The sequence below is a fragment of the Macaca nemestrina genome, chromosome 9, assembly GCF_043159975.1.
Source record: "Macaca nemestrina isolate mMacNem1 chromosome 9, mMacNem.hap1, whole genome shotgun sequence".
NCBI classification, from domain to species: Eukaryota; Metazoa; Chordata; class Mammalia; order Primates; family Cercopithecidae; genus Macaca; species Macaca nemestrina.
In genome coordinates, this window is record NC_092133.1 from 125,339,693 (window position 1) to 125,360,702 (window position 21,010).

Here is a 21,010-nt window from a genome sequence, read left to right on the forward strand (position 1 = left end):
GATCATGTGCTTTTTTTGCAATTCAAATCATTGGTCTCCTGTGTATATAGAATTCCAAGTTCTACACAGAATAGGAGAGTTCCCAGATTTAGCAAATATAAATGCAGTTAAATCTGAATTTAAAACAATGTTTTAATATAAGTACGTTCCATACATTTTTAGTGTAAGTATGCCCCATGCAATATGTACTTAAACTAGCAAATTATTGTTTATCTGAAATTGAAATTTAAGTAGGTGTGCTTTATTTTATCCAGCAACCATTAAGATGAACCCACCGCTTTGGAAAGACAACAGTAGTTACTCTTCCCACAAACATTTTCCTCTTTTTTCTATACTTCTTGTCTGTGTCTTCCACAGAACTTCCCTGGAAGAGCCCATGGCAGGCCAATCCTCTATCTTCAATTTACTCTCTGTTCCTTACCTTTCTAAAGCTTTTATCCTTCTATTCAATGTTAAGATTCTATCTCACATTGTGCTATGGTTGTTGGCGAGTATTCACCCATTAACTGCCCATGACAAGCGCCGTCACAGGGACTAGGGATTAAAGGTTAAATATGGCTGGGTGCGGTGGCTCACACCTGTAAACCCAGCACTTTGAGAGGCTGAGGCAGGTGGATCGCTTGAACTCACGAGTTTGAGACCAGCCTGGGCAACATGGTGAAACTCCGTCTCTACAAAAAATACAAAAATTAGCCAGGCATGGTGGTGTGCACCTGTAGTTCCAGCTACTTGGGAGCGGAGGTGGGAAGATCGCTTGAGCCCTGGAGGCAGAGGTGCAGTGAGCCGAGATCATGCCACTGCACTCCAGCCTGGGCAACAGAGCGAGACTCTGTCTCAAAAAAAATTAAGAAGTTAAATACGTTAATCACTTTGATCATCTACAGCAATGTAGAGTAAATACTTTGACATACTTTTTTTTCCAGCCAGAAAAAACATTTCCCCATATTGTTTGTAACTCCAAAAGGGCATGCTTACTTCTGATTCCTTTTAATGTCTGTAGGGTTAACATAGTGATTCAGTGCATATGTAAATTCACAAAACTGGATAGGACTGGGGAAAGCATGAAATGCAATATGTATTATTTAGCATTTATCACCTACTTACCAGACGATGGAGGTGTTGATTTTCTGGAACTAGGTACTATGTCACCCAAACTGGATGATGAATTTCCTCCTGATTTACTGGAGTAAAGCAAAAATTTCTATTAAATCTGATACTTATTTCAGATCCTCAAACGTTTGTGTTACTCAATAAACATGATAATTCATTGTGTTTTTATTCAACTTTAAATTTATCTTTCATTTAAGGAAGAAAACAGTATTTCCCAGTGGAGATTCCTGGAGTACTTGAAATAGGCACATGATGGTCTCTGATTTCAAATTGAAGGTTTAATTTTAAAAGGCCCTGAGAGAATGGAAGAGAACCAGTGTAATTTCTGCAGCCCTCAAATTCTCTGCCCAGATCACAGATAGCGAAACAGCACAGATTTATTTTGCTTTTTATTTTAGAGACCCTCAGAGGTGATGCATAGAACCTTAAGGCTAACACCCAAGATTAATATTTCCTTCTTGTTTGGTTGCAGCTCCTCTGTTTTAGGCTTATTTTATTAATAGTATACTAAGATTGAAAGCTCGCAAGCTTTTATGAGCAACCTATCAAAGAACAACAGAGCCACATGAAAACTTGCCAACCACTAAAAGACACACGAAGAGACACGACTAAACAGAATATGATATGATGCAGTCATCAGATAGTACCCAGAATATTTCTCAAGCATGACTCACATGGAGAATGAAACTTGGTTAATTTAGGAATAATCTGAACATCATACATTTCAGAACTACCGAATTCGAAAGTTTGATGTAAGATAAACTTCAGTGTCTCAGAAACATTGGAGTTAATATTAGAACAACAGCATTTGTGTTTTTCAACAGCATACTGGCATGCTAAATAACATGTTACTGAATGACCCCTCTCTCAGATGAAGATGAGAAGAACATTTTAAATTTGGGCAAAATGATCTCACTGCCTAATGCTTATTATTATGGCCAAGCCAGGGTCTAGTTGAAAGAATTTGCTACAGCGTTTATGCATCAAAGGGCAATATTTGCTTATGTAAATATTAATATGAAAATAAAAGTTTTATTAAAGTATCAGTAACAGGCTGAATGTTATTGCTACTGTTCTAGCATTTTTATGCATAAACATCAAAAACTATTAGGCAATTAGCAAGAGGGCTCTATATCTGTTTAAGGTTAAGAGATACTCAAATACATTTAGTAAGGGCATCAGACAGTATGTGAAATTAATGACAAGTGATATTTATAAAAGCAGTTTCTGGCAGTTATACAAGGACCTATTACCAAGACCAAAACATTTTTTTTTCCCCCTAAAGTATTAAGTCTAATTTCAGTTCAAGTTAATGGGTTTTATATTTCCTTTGAATTTTAGTAACAGCCAAATATTATTTGAGTTATATAAAATTGTGACAAATACTGCAAACGGTGACCATGGCTAGGATGCAGATTTGTCCTTGACTTTTAATTCTATTAAAATGCCAAGTTCTTGAATTGTACCCCAATTCCATTTCCATTGAGTTCTGTCAATTTTTATAATTTCTGTATCAGAGTTTTTAAAGACTGCCAGATTCTGGTTATGTCCTCAAAACAAAACTGCATTTAAAATGTTAGGAGAGGCCGGCACAGTGGCTCACGCCTGTAATCCCAACACTCTGGGAGGCCAAGGTGGGTGGATCACCTGAGGTCGGGAGTTTGAGACCAGCCTGGCCAACACAGTGAAACCCTGTATCTACTAAAAATACAAAAATTAGCTGGGCGTGGTGGCACGTGCCTGGAGTCCCAGCTACAGAGAGAGAGGCAGGAGAGAGACTGAGGCAGGAGAATCACTTGAACCCGGGAGTGGAGGTTGCAGTGAGCCCAGATTGTGCCACTACACTCAAGCCTGGGCACAGAGCAAGACAAGGGAAAAAAAAAAAAAAAAAAAGAAGAGAAATGTAAAAACCTGTGAAAGCAAGTAAAAGTATTTTCATATACTTAGGCAAAATCTTGAGACAAAATAAAATGAAGAAAATCAAAGAAAAAGATATATGGCTGTAAGAAAAGGTAACCTAGTTCTCTGGAGTAAGTTCTGAGATGTTACATTTCCCCAAATACGGATAACTCAGAATCCTAAGGAAAAAAATGCAAGAGCAAAACAACATATCTAATAAAGTAAATAGTAACAGATGGCAATAACCATTTGTCCTGGGCTTGCTGTGCCTGGCAAGACCTGGCTCCTTAATTTGCAGTACAGCATGGAGGTCTGTACAGCATGGAGGTCAGGTTGCCATCTTGGTTCTGACGCTTACTAGCTCTGCGACCTTGGTCAAGTTCTCTAACTTCTCTTAACCTGTTTTCTCATCTGTGACCTGTAAGATCTAATACCCACTGCTCCCACAGGTCCTTATAAAGAGGAGTGGAGCACTAATGTTAGCCTAGGGAAGCCCATTTGGGAGACACAGGAGACTACATTTCTCTGACAATTTTGGGAAAAATTTCTACTCCCTTTGAAGTTGTTCTCATTTCTTAGTTTCTGTATGAAGAAGCAGAAAAAGACACAAGCCTGCCTCTGCAAAAATCCATCCCAAATTTTCCAAAATGCATTCTACAAAACACTCTTCCTAAGACATCAACCAGAGGAGTTTTGATGAGAAAGTAATTTTAGTAAATACTTAAAAAAATTCCCATTCCACCAGAGATTCACGGTGTCCATGATCACATTAAAAGGCTCTGAAAAATCCTAAAGTAACTTTCTATTACCTAGAACTATCCTAAATTTATTTTATCTTGGAACCCCTTTCTCAAGTGATTTGACAAGAAAATTCTGAAAAATGCTGAATTGTCCTAACTAAAAACAAAACATCCCCCAGCTGGGATAACTTCAAACCTCAACAAACTATATACTACCTAGTTGATAAGAGCAATGTCTACACCCTATTACAACAACATTTTTCCATATAAGGTGGCTTTTGTTTGTTTTTTCAGACGGAGTTTCACTGTCGCCCAGGTTGGAACATGATCTCGGCTCACTGCAACCTCCGCCTTCCAAGTTCAAGTGATTTTCATACCTCAGGCTCCTGAGTAGCTGGGATTACAGGTATGCACCACCACGCCCAGCTACTTTTGTATTTTTAGTAGAGATGGGGTTTCACCATGTTGGCCAGGCTGATCTCAAACTCCTGGCCTCAAGTGATCCACCTGCTTTGGCCTCCCAAAGTGCTGGGATTACAGGCATGAGCCACCACGCCTGGCCGTAAGGTTTTGTTAACTAGTATTATGATACCATTTTCAATACAGAGGGTAGGAAAACACAAAATAAGGTCAATGGAACATTAAGAATTGAAAGAATACTATCAGGTCTTCGAACACCCTGCAGGCAAAATGCAGATACGTTATTTATCTACATGCCTCTACTTTTTTTTCTCATTAAGAAATGCATTTTCAACAAAAGTTTAATATTTAATATTGCATATAAAATATGCATTATATATATGTTGGCCTAATGAATAATTTACTGCTGCTAATGATAATAATGGTACATGTCCAGGTTTGTTACACAGGTAAATTGCATGTCTCAGGGATTTGGTGTACAGATTATTTTGTCACCCAGATAATGAACATAACACACCAGGAGGTGGTTTTTCTGATCCTCACCCTCCCCCGATCCTCCACCCTCAAGTAGTACCCAGTATCCAGTGTTCCCTTCCTGGTGTCCGTATGTTCTCAATGTTTAGTTCTCACTTACAAGTGAGAACATGCAGTATTTGTTTTTCTTTGTTTGTTTGTTTTTGTTTTTTTGAGATGGAGCCTCACTCTGTCGCCAGGCGGGAGTGCAGTGGCGCGATCTTGGCTCACTTCAACCTCCGCCTCCAGGGTTCAAGCGATTCTCCTGCCTCAACTTCTCAAGTAGCTGGGACTACAGGCACATGCCACCATGCCCAGCTAATTTCTGTATTTTTTTTTTTTTAAGTAGAGATGGGGTTTCACCATGTTGCCCAGGATGGTCTAAATTTCTTAACCTTGTGATTCGCCCGCCTCAGCCTCCCAAAGTGCTGGGATTACAGGTGTGAGCCACTGCGCCCGGTCCCCGTATTTGGTTTTCTATTCCTGTGTTAGTTCGCTTGGGATAATGGCCTCCAGCTCCATCCAGGTTGCTGCAAAGGACATGATCTTATTATTTTTTTTTTTTTTGAGATGGAGTCTCACTCTGTCGCCCAGGCTGGAGTGCAGTGGCACGATCTGGGCTCACTGCAACCTCTACCTCCCAGATTCAAGTAATTCTCCTGCGTAGCTGGGATTACAGGTGCCCAACACCACACCCGGCCAATTTTTGTATTTTTAGTAAAGATGGGGTTTCAACATGTTGGCCAGGGTGGTCTTGAACTCCTGACCTCAGGTGATCCGTCTGCCTCAGCCTCCCAAAGTTCTGGGATTACAGGCATGAGCCACTGCGCCCAGCCAATCTTGTTCTTTTTTATGCACGCCTCTATTTTTATCTGACTGAATGCATCTCACCATCTGAGCACTCTCAATAACCCAGGAATTAATGAAAGTCAGTTCTGGGGTGGAGGTCTCAAAACACAGAGGAATCCATCTGAACTAAATGAACTTGACAATTATAAAAGCCAGTTAATGAGGATGGGTATTCCAAACCACAAAGCATATTCTGTTTCACTCATCTGCTGATGCTTGAAAAAAATACTTGCTAACATTAAAGTATTATCACTGACAAAGGGATTTGCATCTTAGATAAACAAATAAGATGTAAGATGGCGAAAACAGAAATCCAGCGATTCACATTTAAGAAAGGCCTTGCCCATGTCCCATCCTTTCACATAGGGAGAGGCATGCTGCATCCCTAGACCCGTCTGCATATGATTCCATGTAAAATTCAGTATGTGTATGAGAAGGCTTTCTAGCGATTCTTTTAGAGAGGGGCAGACAACCTCACGAATCCTAGGAGGGATTATTCAGCCCCAGCTTCTTACATAACTCATCTAATTGCCATCTGCACAGGCAGTTTTAACTTGTTTCATACTTTGCTTCTCTTTAAGTGCTTAACAGTGGGTAGAACTGAAAATTGAGTTTCTCAGGTGAAAATGAAACTAACAGATGACAAGAGCTGCCATTTCCTGATGATGTCTGAGAGTGTCATCTCCCAAACATCTCCTAGCCATACCAGGCAGCTACAGACAGTGGGATTAGTCACCAGGGCTATTCTGTGCCAGACTGTTTTTCAGTAAACGATTAAGGTTTCAGAATTTTCTCAGCACTGGAGCCTGGATTTAATACTCTGTGACCTTAGCTCTTTTCATTAATGATAATAATTTGATACTTCCCCAAATAGGATGAAAATCAGGTGGTGGACTGAAGTTTTTTAAATGCAGGAAAATGCAAGATTTGTGATGCTATCAATAAACCATATCACCAGCCTCCTTGTTAATACATAATAAAGGATATAGAATACAGCAGACAACAGTACACAGATAGTGGTATAATCTAAGTTTTATGCAAACACTTGACATCTGTCTCATACCTGGAGTAGAATTTCCCTTGCTTGGCTCTCTGTTCATGCTGCAGCCTCATATTTTCTAGTTTTACTGGGCTTGGAATGAATCCGATTTCACAGCCTTCTTTTACCAGTCTCCCTATCCACCAGTCATTGTTAAATTTCTAAACACAAAATCAAAAGCATTAAAAATCAGTGCACAGAAGGTCAAATCCTTGTTCTTCCACACTATTTTCAGTGGAGAGAAATATGGCAATGACAATGAACTATGCCTCAAATATTATCATTCAAGAAACCCTTTGGCTCATGGGTTTCACATGTAAGAAATGTTTTTAGTGTCCTCAGCAATCTGTCAAAGGCTCTTCGTTCCTTGTCTGTCCTGGTGCTGCCGTAGGACCAGGCTGAATTCCATTGCAGCAGCTGCTGTCACCTTGAGTAGGGATAAGCTCTCTGGGTTCAAAGAATAACAGCCCATCCTACCAAGAGATCTTTAGGAAGTAGTGTTACAGAAATATTCCCCTTATATAATCAGAAGTATTGAGAGAAAGAGATAAATATTGAAGTCTACCTTAAATATTTCATGTCACAGGACAATTTACCTTTGTGCAAACAGTTTTATAATTACACAGTGCGATGTTCACAGATGATTTCTCTACTTGTGTGATGTTGACAATTTATCTCTTGCAGGTGGAATATGTATCTTAAATCTTTATGATCTGCCTTCATTTTCCTTGATGGAATAAATCTGTCCTTGAACACCTCAAAGGAGAATATACATTCTGTTTTTCTCCTTTCCCCTTTCAGCACCAACCATCAAGAAGAGGCCCCGTAATAATCTAACTTCCCGGTGTTAAGTGAGATTCTAGGCACAGCATCACTTCTGATAACTTTTTCTATTGTTCCCACCAAGCCAGTATTTGACATCTCTTTTCAGAGGTTACCAAAATGGTAGGCTCTAAATTCTCTAGGTTGTTTTATTTTTAATCGAGATAGGGTCTTGCTCTGTCGCCCAGGCTGGAATACATTGACATGATCCCAGCTCGCTTCCGTCTTGAACTCCCAGGCTCAATCAATCCACTGGCCTCAGCCTCCTGAGTAGCTGGGACTCCCAGTGTGTGCCACCATGCCCAGCTAAATTTTTTTTTTTTTTTTGTAGAGATGGGGTTTTACCCTGTTGCCCAGGCTGGTCTCAAACTCCTGGGTTCAAGATATCAGGCTTCCTTGACCTCTCAAAGCGCTTGGATTACAGGCATGAGCCATAGTATCCAGGCTTCTAGGTTCTTTTTTTTTTTTTTTTTAGACTGAATCTCACTCTGTCGCCAGGCTGGGGTGCAGCGGCGCGATCTCGGCTCACTGCAACCTCCGACTCCCTGATTCAAGCTATTCTCCTACCTCAGCCTCCCGAGTAGCTGAGATTACAGGCATATACCACTACACCCAGCTAATTTTTGTATTTTTAGTGGAGACAGGGTTTCGCCATGTTGGCCAGGATGGTCTTGGTTTCCTGACCTTGTGATCCGCCCGCCTTGGCCTCCCAAAGTGCTGGGATTACAGGCATGAGCCACTGCGCCCGGCCCTAGGCTCTTTTAATTGGCAGTCATCAACTCCTTTGCTGACAGCCTTTAGTGCAGTGAAGAGATTAAATTTACACATGCTTCCTATAACATATTATACCCTACATGGAAGGGCTCCAAGTATAAATTCCTCCACGTCCAAGAAAAACCTCAGGATCACACACTGAGAATATTCTACAGGGGAAATTTCTGGTCAGTTAACACAGTGCTCCACAAGGCAGGCATTTGATAAATGTTGACTCCAAGCAAAGCTTAATTAAGGATGAATGTTTCCAGTTTGCAGGTTGTATCATTGCTCACTAAAAGGTGGAGACATTGAGCATGTGGGAAAAGGACTTTTCCTGATACCTCTTTGTTGCCTTACTGGCATCAATGCTTACCATTCTCTCATCCACTGCAGAAATTTAGCATTTAAGGAGGAAAAAGGGCATCAGTAGTTTGAGTTTAGACACTGCCAGCAGAGAGGAGTCATGAATTCTAGATATTATTATTAAACCTTCCCCAGATGGCTAGACTTCAGGCATCAGAAAACTACACCTAGTCAAGGTGAAACATTAAAAGAAGAAGTACAGGGTAAGTATAAAAAAGGATCATCTACTCTAGCAGTTCCCAATTTCTGGGCCACAGAGCCCCAGGGAGCGCTGAAGTTATTGCAAGAGGCCCGTGACTTCTTTCCACTTTAAAAGGTATATTTATATTAGCAGAGGTTGAGAGCCATTGATTTAGTATGTATGTTATACAACTGCAGTGATGTGTGATGCTGCTTCACAGAAATGGCATCTGAATAGGAAATAAGAAATGGTATGTCAAGGTGAAACATCACGCTGATAGAAAATGAAATTATTCTCCTTACTTCCTTAACATGCAGAAAATCTTTTGCTTCGAATGAGATGGCCATGCCAGGCACTGGAACATCATCTTCATGGGCCGCACTGTAGCTGACATTTGTCCGAACCGCAAATGCCACGGGCTTTGTCTAAAGTGGGAACAGAAAGAGGGAAAAAAATAAGAACAAAACAACAGTGTCCCTCCTTCTTCCCCTCAAATACAAAGATACACTGAATAACTGCTGTAATCGATGTTGGTTTCCCCGCTGCATTGGTTCTTTATCACAAAACAGTTTGTTCGTATTCACAACACGTGAAATCTCCTAGCTCTGAGCTACGTAGCACCCATTTCTGAACTAGAAAAAGCCATTGTTCTCTTTGAAAGCACTACAAGTAAAGACGGCGAAGATGAGCCACAGAAATATGTGTTTTCAACATTGGCGCCTGTAGCAACTGTAAATCAGGAAACACAAACGTGAATAAAATGCCCAGTTCTTCGGTTTCAGTGGAAAGGACTTAGTAACTGCCTCACTACCCCAAACATCTACTTTAATTAATTCATCATTAATGACATAATTCCGAAAGGTACAGTCTTTTGAATGAAAAAAGAACCGGGGAATATATGCTATAACTATAGCAGCTCTTACTCATGGCTGCAACGAATTATGAAAGCCATGACCTTTTCTTCTATTATTTCTCCTCCTTGAGTTCGTTCAACTACTAAAGATGATATTAATTAAGCTCTCTTTCCTTCTTTGATGCTTCGAAATTTTACAGATAAAGGGCCGGAAGTGGTGGCTCATGCCTGTAATCCCAGCATTTTGTGAGGCCAAGGCAAGAGGATTGCTTGAGCCTGGGAGTTCAAGATCAGCCTGGGAACACAGCAAGACCTCTTCTCACTAAAAATCAAAAACAAAAATTAGCTAGGTGTGGTGGCAGGCACCTATACGCCCAACAACTTGGGAGGCTAAGGCAAGAGGATCACTTCAGCCCAGGGGGTCTAGGCTGCAGTGAGCTGTGATCACGCGACTGCACTCCAGCCTGGGGGACAAAGTCAGTCCCTGTCTCAAAAAAAAGAAAAAAACAAATCAAACCAAAAGAATTTACAGATAAGCATTTATTCTCTCTTTAGCTAATATCTATTTATCCACAAGGTGGAAAAAACAGGTAAGCTCAGAAATGGTGAAAATTGTATTGTTCTAAGTGGTATTGTATTTCTTTCCCCATTATGGGCAAGTGGATTGCTTCTATATATTTCTTTCTTTCTTTTCTTTTCTTTTTTTTTTTTTTTTTGACAGAGTCTCACTGTGTAGCTCAGGCTGCAGTACAGTGGTGCAATCTCAGCTCACTGCAACCTCCTCCTCTGGAGTTCAATTGATTCTCCTGCTTCAGCCTCCCGAGTAGCTGGGATTATAGACGTGAGCCACCGCGCCCAGCTAATTTTTTGTATTTTTAGTAGAGACAGGGTTTCACTGTGTTGGCCAGGCTGGTCTAGAACTCCTGACCTTGGGTGATCTGCCTGCCTCGGCCTCCCAAAGTGCTGGGATTACAGGCATGAGCCACCATGCCCGGCCTCTTCTATATATTTCTTATATACACCATATATACAAAGTAACATAGTTTTTCATGTGATATTCCTTTTAACCTATTTTTTTTTCTTTTTTTTTTTGTGGAGACAGAGTTTCGCTCTTGTTGCCCAGGCTGGAGTGCAATGGTATGATCTCGGCTCATTGCAACCTCCACCTCCTGCGTTCAAGTGATTCTCCTGCCTCAGCCTCCCAAGTTGCTGGGATTACAGGTGCCCGCCACCACGCCCAGCTAATTTTTTGTATTTTTAGTAGAGATGGGGTTTCACCATGTTGGTCAGGCTAGTCTTGAACTCCTGACCTCACGTGATCCGCCTGCCTCGGCCTCCCAAAGTGCTGGGATTACAGGCGTGAGCCACCACACCCGGCTTAACCTATTCTTTAAAAAAATTATTTCAACCTCTCAGGAAGAGGGAGCAGTTTCTCCCTACTCAATGAGCTTTTTACCTGGACTTGCCAGAGAAGACAAGGAGCTGGAGTAGAGAAAACCCATGTTCATTTCCAAATTTTCCAAAGTTAATTTGTTCTACCTGACTGTTGTCTGGGTTGAAGACTGAGTTAAGGGCCCTAATGTTACTAAGGTCTAGTCACAATTTGCGGATTGGGAAAGGAGGACCAAATTCTGGATACAGGCACAATCGACATGAGGTGAATTTAAATATTTGGAAGCCAGTTCTTGACCTCCACTATAATTTTTTTTTTTTTTTTTTTTTTTTTGAGACTGAGTCTCACTGCGGCGCCCAAGCGATCTCGGCTCACTGCAAACTCCGCCTCCGAGGTTCACACCATTCTCCTGCCTTAGCCTCGCGAGTAGCTGGGACTACAGGCGCCTGCCACCACATCTGGCTAATTTTTTGTATTTTTAGCAGAGACAGGGTTTCACCATGTTGGCCAGGATGGTCTCGATTTCCTGACCTTGTGATCAGCCTGCCTCGGCCTCCCAAAGTGCTGGGATTACAGGCGTGAGCCACTGTGCCTGGCTGACAGTATGATGTTTCTATTTTTTTCTAGAAATTTTCTTAAATATATGAAGTTTACTTCTAGAACTACAATCATAATATATTGCATTTCATCCAATATTAAACAAAAAAAATGAAAAAACAAAACATATATATTTTTTAAAAAGGCCAGGTGCTGTGGCTCATGCCTGTAAATCCCAATACTTTGGGAGGGCATGGTGGGAGCATCTCTTGGGCCCAGGAGTTTGAGACCAGCCTGGGCAACAAAGTGAGACCTTGTCTCTTACACACACACACACATACACACACACACACACACACACACACAGTTTTTCAAGTGATATACTTTTAAAAATATATTTTGGCCGGGTGCGGTGGCTCATGCCTATAATCCCAGCACTTTATGGGAGGCCGAGGCAGGAGGATCACCTGAAGTCGGGAGTTCAAGACCAGCCTGAACAACATGGAGAAACCCCATGTCTACTAAAAATACAAAATTAGCCAGGCATGGTGGTGCATGTCTGTAATCCCAGCTACTCAGGAGGCTGATGCAGGAGAATCACTTGAACCTGGGAGGCGGAGGTAGCAGTGAGTCAAGATCGCACCACTGTACTCCAGCCTGAGCAATAAGAGGGAAACTCTGTCTCATAAATAAATAAAATAAAATAAAATAAAATAAAATAAAATATATTTTAAAACTACCTTGGCCAGGTGCAGTGGTTCACGCCTATAATCCCAGCACTTTGGGAGGCCAAGACAGGCGGATCACATGAGGTCAGGAGTTTGAGGCCAGCCTGGCCAATATGGTGAAACCCAGTCTCTACAAAAATAGAAAAATTAGCTGGTCACAGTGGCTCATGCCTGTAATACCAGCTACTCGGGAGGCTGAGGCAGGAGAATCGCTTGAACCCAGGAGGCAGAGGCTACAGTGAACAAAGATCATTGCGCCACTGCACTCCTGCCTGGGTGACAGAGTGAGACTCCATCTCAAAAAAAAAAAAAAAAAAAAAAAAAAAAAAGATTACCTCAACCATTCACCCTTCTTTGATACTTAGATTCACGACATTATTCAGTATGAAAAATATTCTGCTTTGAAGAATCTTTGTACAAAAGCCTCTATTTAGAATTCTTTCCTTGGGATGGAGTCCCAGAGGTAGCATGTGTCAGACATGAATTATTAAGACTTTTAAAATCGTATTCCAAACTACCATCCAAATGGGCCACACTGTTTTATTCTGCACCCAGCACTAAAGCATGGTGCTCTTTTTAGTGAGATGTAACCTTAAAAATGTTTTAAAGTATTTACATTTTATTAAAAAAAAAAAAAACTTTTTAGAGACAGGGTGTTGCCGTGTTACCCAGACTGGTCTCAAACTCCTGGCCTCAAGTAATCCTCCCCCCTCAGCCTCCCAAGGATGTAGTCTTCATCAAACTCAGTTTTACCACTAGAAATACAATTTCCATGAGTAGATCCATCCATTATTCAGAAAAGTTTCTGATCACAAAAGTATAGATTCAAGATTTTTTTTTAAAAAAATAATCCTAGCATGGCCTTTTACTTCTTTCAGATGTTTCTTTTACTCCTTGGAAAAAAACAGAGTTTAAGCATCACACATAGTTTTTCATCAGTGCAAGACAAATTTTTAATGCCTGACTCGACAGAAGACCCCAGAGAAAATCTTATGACTTTTACCAACTTTATATCACTTTTCAATCATCTGAGTATCAGAAAGAGGGGACTGAAAAAGTAAAAAGAAATCAAAATGGTGCTGGAAATTGGTGTATAATTCCAGGGATCATAGGTAATAAGGTTATACTCTTAGATTAAGATGTCAAGTTGGAACATGCCTCCTTTCTTGCCTCATCTCCTGTAACCAATGATGTTACCATTAGATGTGGTTTATATAGAATTAGCTTTATAGAACTAGGAAAGAAGAGCAGCAGATACCTATTCCTCAATATCTTTACTTCAGGAACTGTATTTCTAAAATTAGACTAGAGTACAGTCAAGGAATGCAGGGGACAGACGTAGCCAAGATAAAAGACCCCAGGATGCTAAACCAGAGAGTCCCATGACAATGTCACTTCTGATTCCCTGGTCTCACTTCAGCTTGCAGTGTGTCTACATTGTGGAAGGTATTCTCCATATTAATTTCATTCCTATGGGTTCAAGAATAAGGGATTTTAAGTGGACTTGGATTTGAATGTTGATTCTGCCATTTATTAGGTGAGTGGCCTAGGCAAATTCTTTAGTCTCATTGAGCATATTTTCACATGACTAAAACTAGGGTAAAAGCACCATTCTTTAAGGTAATGAGAATATAGAAAATGGATTGCATCAGGCTAGGCTAGTATTGGGTATATAGTCATCCCTTGATATCTGCCATGATATTGTTTCCAGGACCCCCAAAATCTAAAGATGTTCAAGTCCTTGATATAAAACAGTGTACTTGGCTGGGCTCAGTGGCTCACACCTGTAATCCCAGCACTCTGGGAGGCAGAGTTAGGCGGATGAGATCAGGAGTTTGAGACCAGCCTGACCAACATGGAGAAACCCTGTCTCTACTAAAGATACAAAAATTAGCCAGGCGTGGTGCAGACCTGTAATCCCAGCTACTCAGGAGGCTGAGGCAAGGGAATTGCTTGAATCTAGGAGGCGGAGACTGCAATGAGCCGAGATCGCGCCACTGCACTCCAGCCTGGGCAACAGAGACTCCATCTCAAACAAACAAACAAACAAACAAAAAAACAGCGTACTATCTGTGCATAACTGCACGCATCCTCTGTATGCTTTATCTCTAGATCACTTGTAATACCTAAGACAAGGTAAACGCTACACAAATAGTTATTCAATTGTATTGCTTTTTATGTCTATCATTCTTATTGTTGTAACTTTTCTTTAACATTTTCAATCCACAGTTGGTTGAATCCATGAATGTGGAACCCATAAAGAGAGTTATGAAAGTGCTTATTAATAGGCATTTGCTATATACCAAAATAAATGCTACACATAAGTAAATATTTCTCCATATTTACCCCTCATTAAGACCCAGCACAAGTCATTTCCTGTGTGCTCTTCCACTGTAAACGTCCTCAAACCAAACTCATCAACACAGTTTAATATCTGCCCCATGCACGACAGAAATTGACTCGCTGTTAAAGATGCTTTTCCGTGATACAGATTCTTTCATATTCTCTGGGACTTTAGCAAATGGTAAGGTTTTCCCATATTCATTTTCTTTTCTTTCCTTTTTTTTTTTTGAGACGGAGTCTTGCTCTGTTACTCAGGCTGGAGTGAAGTGGTGCGATCTTGGCTCGCTGCAATCTCTGCCTCCTGAGTTCAAGTGATTCTCTTGCCCCAGCCTCCCAAGTAGTTGGGACTACAGGTGCATGCCACCACACCCGGCTAATTTTTGTATCTTTAGTAGAGACGGGGTTTTGCCACATTGACCAGGCTGGTCTTGACCTCAGGTGATCCGCCTGCCTTAGCTTCCCAAAGTACTGGGATTATAGGCGTGAGCCACCGTGCTCGGCCAGGTTTTCCCATACTCACTTTGTTTACAGTGTTCTATCTTGATAGGGTTTGAAATTGTGTCCCTGGCCAAAGTCGTGTCAAATTGTAATCCCCAGTGTGGGAGTGGGACCTGGTAGGAGGTGATTGGATCATAGGGGTGGATTTTCCCCTTTGGTGCTATTCTCATAAGAGTTCTCACAAGATCTGGTTGTCTAAATGTGTGTGACACCTCCCGCCTGTCTCTCTCTCCCGCCAGCGCCAGCCATGTATGACATGCTTGCTTTCCCTTCACCTTCTTAGATGACTGTAAGTCTCCTGAGGCCTTCCCAAGAAGCCAGATGCCAACATGATTCCTGTACAGCTTGCAGAACTGTGAGCCAATTGAACCTCTTTTCTTGTTACTGAGTCTCAGGTATTTCTTTATAACAGTGTAACGATGCAGGAATGTACTGATACATATCTCTTTAATTCTGATTTTCTTTGATAGTCCTCAAATGCTGAGGTTTTTGTTTTTGTTTTTGTTTTTGTTTAAACCAACTTGAAGTTCCAAGGGAATATCCCTTAAGGAATCATTGAATTTTTATCCATGAAACCATTTGTTAATCAAATGTACCCTGTTTTTTTTGTTTTGTTTTGTTTTGTTTTTTGAGACGGAGTCTCGCTCTGTCGCCCAGGCTGGAGTGCAGTGGCCGGATCTCAGCTCACTGCAAGCTCCGCCTCCCGGGTTCACGCCATTCTCCTGCCTCAGCCTCCCGAGTAGCTGGGACTACAGGCGCCCGCCACCTCGCCCAGCTAGTTTTTTGTAGTTTTTAGTAGAGACGGGGTTTCACCGTGTTAGCCAGGATGGTCTCGATCTCCTGACCTCGTGATCCGCCCGTCTCGGCCTCCCAAAGTGCTGGGATCACAGGCTTGAGCCACCGCGCCCGGCAAATGTATCCTGTTTTAAGTTGACATCTTCATTTTTGGCTTAATCTCAGAATGGTAAAGAGCCACATGGAACTCTTTCCATTTAACATCCAGGGCTCTTGCCCTTGTTCACATTCCAAAATTTACTTTTAGTCTGGAAGCCTATCAGATTGTTTTTTCCCCAGACTGGAACGAAGTGGTACAATCATGGCTCACTGTAGCCTCAACCTCCTAGGCTCAAACAATTCTCCAGTCTCAGCCTCCTGAGTAGCTGGGACTACAGGCTCATGCCACCATGCCCAGCTAATTTTTTTTTTTTTTTTTTTTTTTTTTTTTTTTTACTTTTTGGAGAGATGAGGTCTCGCATTGATGCCCAGGTTGGTCTTGAACTCCTGGCCTCAAGTGATCCTCCCACCTTGGCCTCCCAAAGGGCTGAGATTATAGGTGTGAGCCACCGCACCCGGCCCTATCAGATTTTTATGATTTTCCAGCATCATGGCCCTGGGGCATGGTTCAGCTCATTCCTAGTTCACTCCTACATGGTCCTTCATAAATACTGATGAATATAAGTGATTCTTGGATATGAATGTTTGAGGCCAGTGGGCCACTCTTTCTTCTTATTTTGCTTTCCCTTTAAGGTAAAGAAAAGTCCCAAGAAGCAAGAACAAACAGAAGCCAAGAAATCTTGGTTTTCCAGAGGCTTTACAGGAACACCAGGAACAGTGGGGACTGTGATAAGACACCGACACAGTGCTCTGGGACATGCTGGGACACAAGAGGTGCTCTGGTTCTTGAGGAAAGCAAACCTATTCCAGATTCCAAGGCCAAATGTAACTGCGGTCCACTCTAGTTAATAGGTTCTCCTTCAAGCTGTCCTTTTCCTGCCACCCTCTAACTCTGGGGCCCCACAGGTTTGTCTGAAAGCCTTGGTCACAGCTGTAGGGTAAGATGGGGAAGAAAAGCAGAAGGCACAGATACAGATATAGCCCACAGCCCTATGTAGGATACTGTAGAAGGAGCTTCAGGGATGGCTGTTGTGGAATCGTATTGAAATCCACATTTAGATTTAGATTCATCCTGCTCTACAGAATCATTAGGATACTACATTGGTTGGGAGACAATATGGTCCTTCATTTCACTTCCACTGAACCTCTATTAACATCCTAAGGACTTTATCGCCAGGCCAGTGTCAGAGCTAGAGTCTGCTTTTGCAGATTCTACCTGGATTCCTGGCCAACTTGTCTTGCGGCTATGGAGGGTCAGTCCCATGAGGTGATGTCAAACTTTTCTACCAGTTTTTGCTTCTCCCTGTTCCAAGCCAAGACAAAAAGGAATTGATTCCTTTTCCAGTTTCTGCTACTGTCGACATGGCATATGAGGGGTTACACAGCATGAGGGTGACTGGTCAATCACCTATGCATTGTGGCCCCCTCTTTGGGATAAAGAATTAAAAGTTTGCTGCATATTGGTTTGTGGACTAAACCTGAACAGATCCTCAAAATAAATTCGTAAATACCAATTTGCAGAAGAGTGGCAACTCTTTATCTAGACAGTAATGTAAAAGTGCTTTAAAAAACACCAAGGTTGGTCATGTGCAGTGGCTCACATCTGTAATCAGAGGCAGGCAGATCACTTGAGCCCAGGAGCTTGAGACCAGCCGGGGAAACATGGTGGAACTCTGTCTCTACCAAAAACACAAACAAGAGCCAGGCGTGGTGGTGTGCACCTGTGGTCCCAGCTACTCAAGAGGCTGAGGTGGGAGGATCGCTTGAGCCCAGGAGGTCAAGGGTGCAGTGAGCCACGATCACGCCACTGCACTCTAGCCTGGGTGACAGAAAGAGAACCTGTCTCAAAACCCAGAAACTAAAAACCAAGGCCATGTCTTGTTCAACACTGTGTCTCCAGTATGTTTCCAATCAATATTTATTGAGAATGGAATGTGTAAGTGTTAAAAGATGTTAAGAAATTCATATTCTCTTCTTCCAGGTCCTTCTTTACCTTGATATGACATTCCTACTTTGGGAATGTCTGCCAGTGGACAAGCAGTGTGCTGTATATTATACATAGATTGCTGCATTTCATTTCACCCCAGCTACAATCGTTTTATTCCAAGGTGAAGAAACTGAGGCTGAAAAAAGTTCTCCCAGCCATTCATTGTGGCACACGCCTGTGGTCTCAGCTATTCAGGAGGCTGAGGCAACAGGATGGCTTGAGTTCAGGAGTTTCAATCTAGCCTGGGCAACATCACAAGATCCTTTCTCTGAAAAAATAAAAAAGTAAAATTTTAAGACAACATTTGTGATTTTTTTTTTTTTTTTTTTTTTTGAGACAGAGTTTCACTCTTGTTGTCCAGGCTGGAGTGCAATGGTAAGGTCTCGACTCACTGCAACCTCCACCTCCCAGGTTCAAGCAATTCTCCTGCCTTAGCCCACCAAGTAACTGGAATTACAGGCACCCACCACCATGTCCAGCTAATTTTTTGTATTTTTAGTACAGACAGGGTTTCACCATGTTGGCCAGGCTGGTCTCAAACTCCTGGCCTCAGGTGCTCTACCGCCTTGGCCTCCCAAAGTGCTGGGATTACAGGCACCTGGCTGAAGACTTTTTTTTTAATGTTCTCCCAGGCCATAAGCCTTAGAAGAGGTGTTAAAATCTCTCTCTAAAGCCTGTGTTCCTCCTATAGTACTAGAGTGCTTTTCATTTAAAGAGGTGTGCAGATGGCAATTCGACAGCATTTACATGTTTATGTGAAATTTTGAAGACTTGAAAGTTATAATCTACAAACTGCTAAAAATTGGTTGGTAAAAAGAAAGGCAAAAAACGATTGGGCCCAGGTCTGCCTTGTAGTGTGACACTAAATGAGTACATGTTAGAACGATGGGTGTCCCTCACAAAGGTAACCTATTCCTTTTAAGTGCAAATATGTACTTAAAAAACTTGAGGTTCAGGAAATCAACAGCAATGTCAAATCATGAATTTTTTTTTTTTTGAGACAGAGTCTTGCTCTGTGGCTTAGGCTGGAGTGCAGTGGCACAATCTTGGCTCACTGCAAGCTCTGCCTCCCAGGTTCATGTTATTCTCTTGCCTCAGCCTCCCGAGTAGCTGGGACTACAGGTGTCTGCCACCATGCCCAGCTAATTTTTTTGTATTCTTAGTAGAGACGGGGTTTCACTGTGTTAGCCAGGCTTGTCTTGATCTCCTGACCTCGTGATCCACCCACCTCGGCCTCCCAAAGTGCTGGGATTACAGGCGTGAGCCACTGCGCCCGGCCCAAATCATGATTTTTATTTATTTAGATCTACCATTTCTCTCTTTACATCTCTTTTTCACCATCTATAAAGCTATATTTCATGAATGGCTGGGTGCGGTGGCTCACACCTATAATCCCAGCACTTTGGGAGGCCAAGGCAAGAGAATCACCTGAGGTCAGGAGTTTGAGACCAGTCAGGGCAACATGGTGAAACCCCGTCTCTACTAAAAATACAATTTGCATGACTTTTTGCTCCCTCTTTAGAACTAGGGTTGCTGTGGCCTTTCAGTGTTTCCTGTGCAGGGCCCTTGGCGTGGAACTTTATAAACTATGAAACCATGTATGTCTTTTTTCTTTTTTTGAGACGGAGTCTCGCTCTGTTGCCCAGGCTGGAGTACAGTGTGGCAGGATCTCAGATCACTGCAACCTCTGCCTCCTGGGATCAAGCGACTCCCCTGCCTCAGCCTCCAGAGTAACCGGGACTATAGGCGTCCACCAACACACCCAGCTACTTTTTGTATTTTTAGCAGAGACAGGGTTTCACTATGTTGGCGAGGCTGGTCTCTAACTCCTTACCTCAGGTGATCCACCCACGTAGGCTTCCCAAAGTGATGGGATTACAGGCGTGAGCCAGCACTCCCCGCCACAAGTCAGTCATCTTGAGAAGGCTGCTGAAGAGACCGACCACCTGGTTTCACCACCTCCCTTCCCACCCTGACTCCAGCACCATCACTGATACATGAGCTAGAAATAAATTATTTTGGCAAATAGTAAGGGTAAGAGAGTCCTCGGTAAGGCTTCCTTCTAATAAAACGCAGACCCCAAATCGTTTGTTTTCTAACAAAAAGCAGCCTGAAAAATCAAGCTGCAAGCATAGATGAGCAAGTTAAAAGCTTGCATAGGTAAATGCCGCAGCTGTGCCAATAGACAAAGGCTACCTGGGGGCCAGGCACGTTCAACCTGGTGGCTTCATCTTCCCTTTTGTTTGCCAATCACGTGTACAGTGAGGAACAGACAACACGGTGCTAGCCAGGTTGAGATCCCATCTGCATAATAGAAGATTAGGGTGGCATGACCAGCATCTTCATGCACTATGCAAATGTCACACCTGGTCCGAAGAATCTCTTGGGCTCTATGTAAAGCAGACACCGCCTCCTCAAGCTCAACTATGAAACCCCGTGCATTTCACCATGAAACCAGAAGACGCACTCAGGAGCCCCTCTCTCTTCCCGAGAGAGAGCTATTCTCTTTTCTCTTTCTTTCACCTATCAAACCTTCACTCTTAAACTCACTTCTTGTATGTCCACGTCCTCGATTTCCCTGCCATCAGACAACGAACCTCAGACATTTAGCCCAGACAACAATGCTTCTTTACTATCTGGCCTACAGACCCAAAAGGAGGGCCCAGAAACATCTATTCAAGCTCCCCAAACTTCCCATCTTCTAGATGCTTCTGCCCTGACTCATGCCCTCCATCCCCTGGCCTTGAAGTCCTTCATCTCACTGCCATATGCTCTATTCTGCCTAGAGACAGATGCCTGGACCCCGTCATTAACAGATGGGCATACGCAAGAACCAATCTGGCAGGGCTGGAAGGATATTAGTGGACAGCTTTTTGGCCACAGGACTTGCTTTTTCTCACACCCAAAGGAAACTCTATTTGTTCCACAGAGGCCTGGTGTGTGGAGGCCCACAGGCTCCTGTCAGAGATGTGGGTAATGTTTAGAGCAGGAACAACTTTTATTTTCTTATAGCCTTCTGGAATCACTAGGCCTAAGGCTGCTAAGCACCAATTATTACAAGAGGAGATAATTAACTTAAAAATAT

The 21,010-nt window shown here is 42.4% G+C and overlaps 1 protein-coding gene across 14 annotated transcripts in view; it reads right to left on the bottom strand.

The window, feature by feature from the left end:
* LOC105488234 (calcium voltage-gated channel auxiliary subunit beta 2) overlaps window positions 1-21,010 on the bottom strand; it is a 405,027-nt gene that overhangs the window by 35,757 nt on the left and 348,260 nt on the right. For all 14 annotated transcript variants that reach the window (XM_011752112.3, XM_011752110.3, XM_011752118.3 and 11 more), the window contains 3 exons: window positions 8,995-9,117; window positions 6,595-6,731; window positions 1,105-1,181 (listed from right to left, as the gene is read on the bottom strand). In XM_011752112.3, the coding sequence (XP_011750414.2) occupies window positions 1,105-1,181; window positions 6,595-6,731; window positions 8,995-9,117 (337 nt within the window). The remainder of the gene's footprint in view (window positions 1-1,104; window positions 1,182-6,594; window positions 6,732-8,994; window positions 9,118-21,010) is intronic.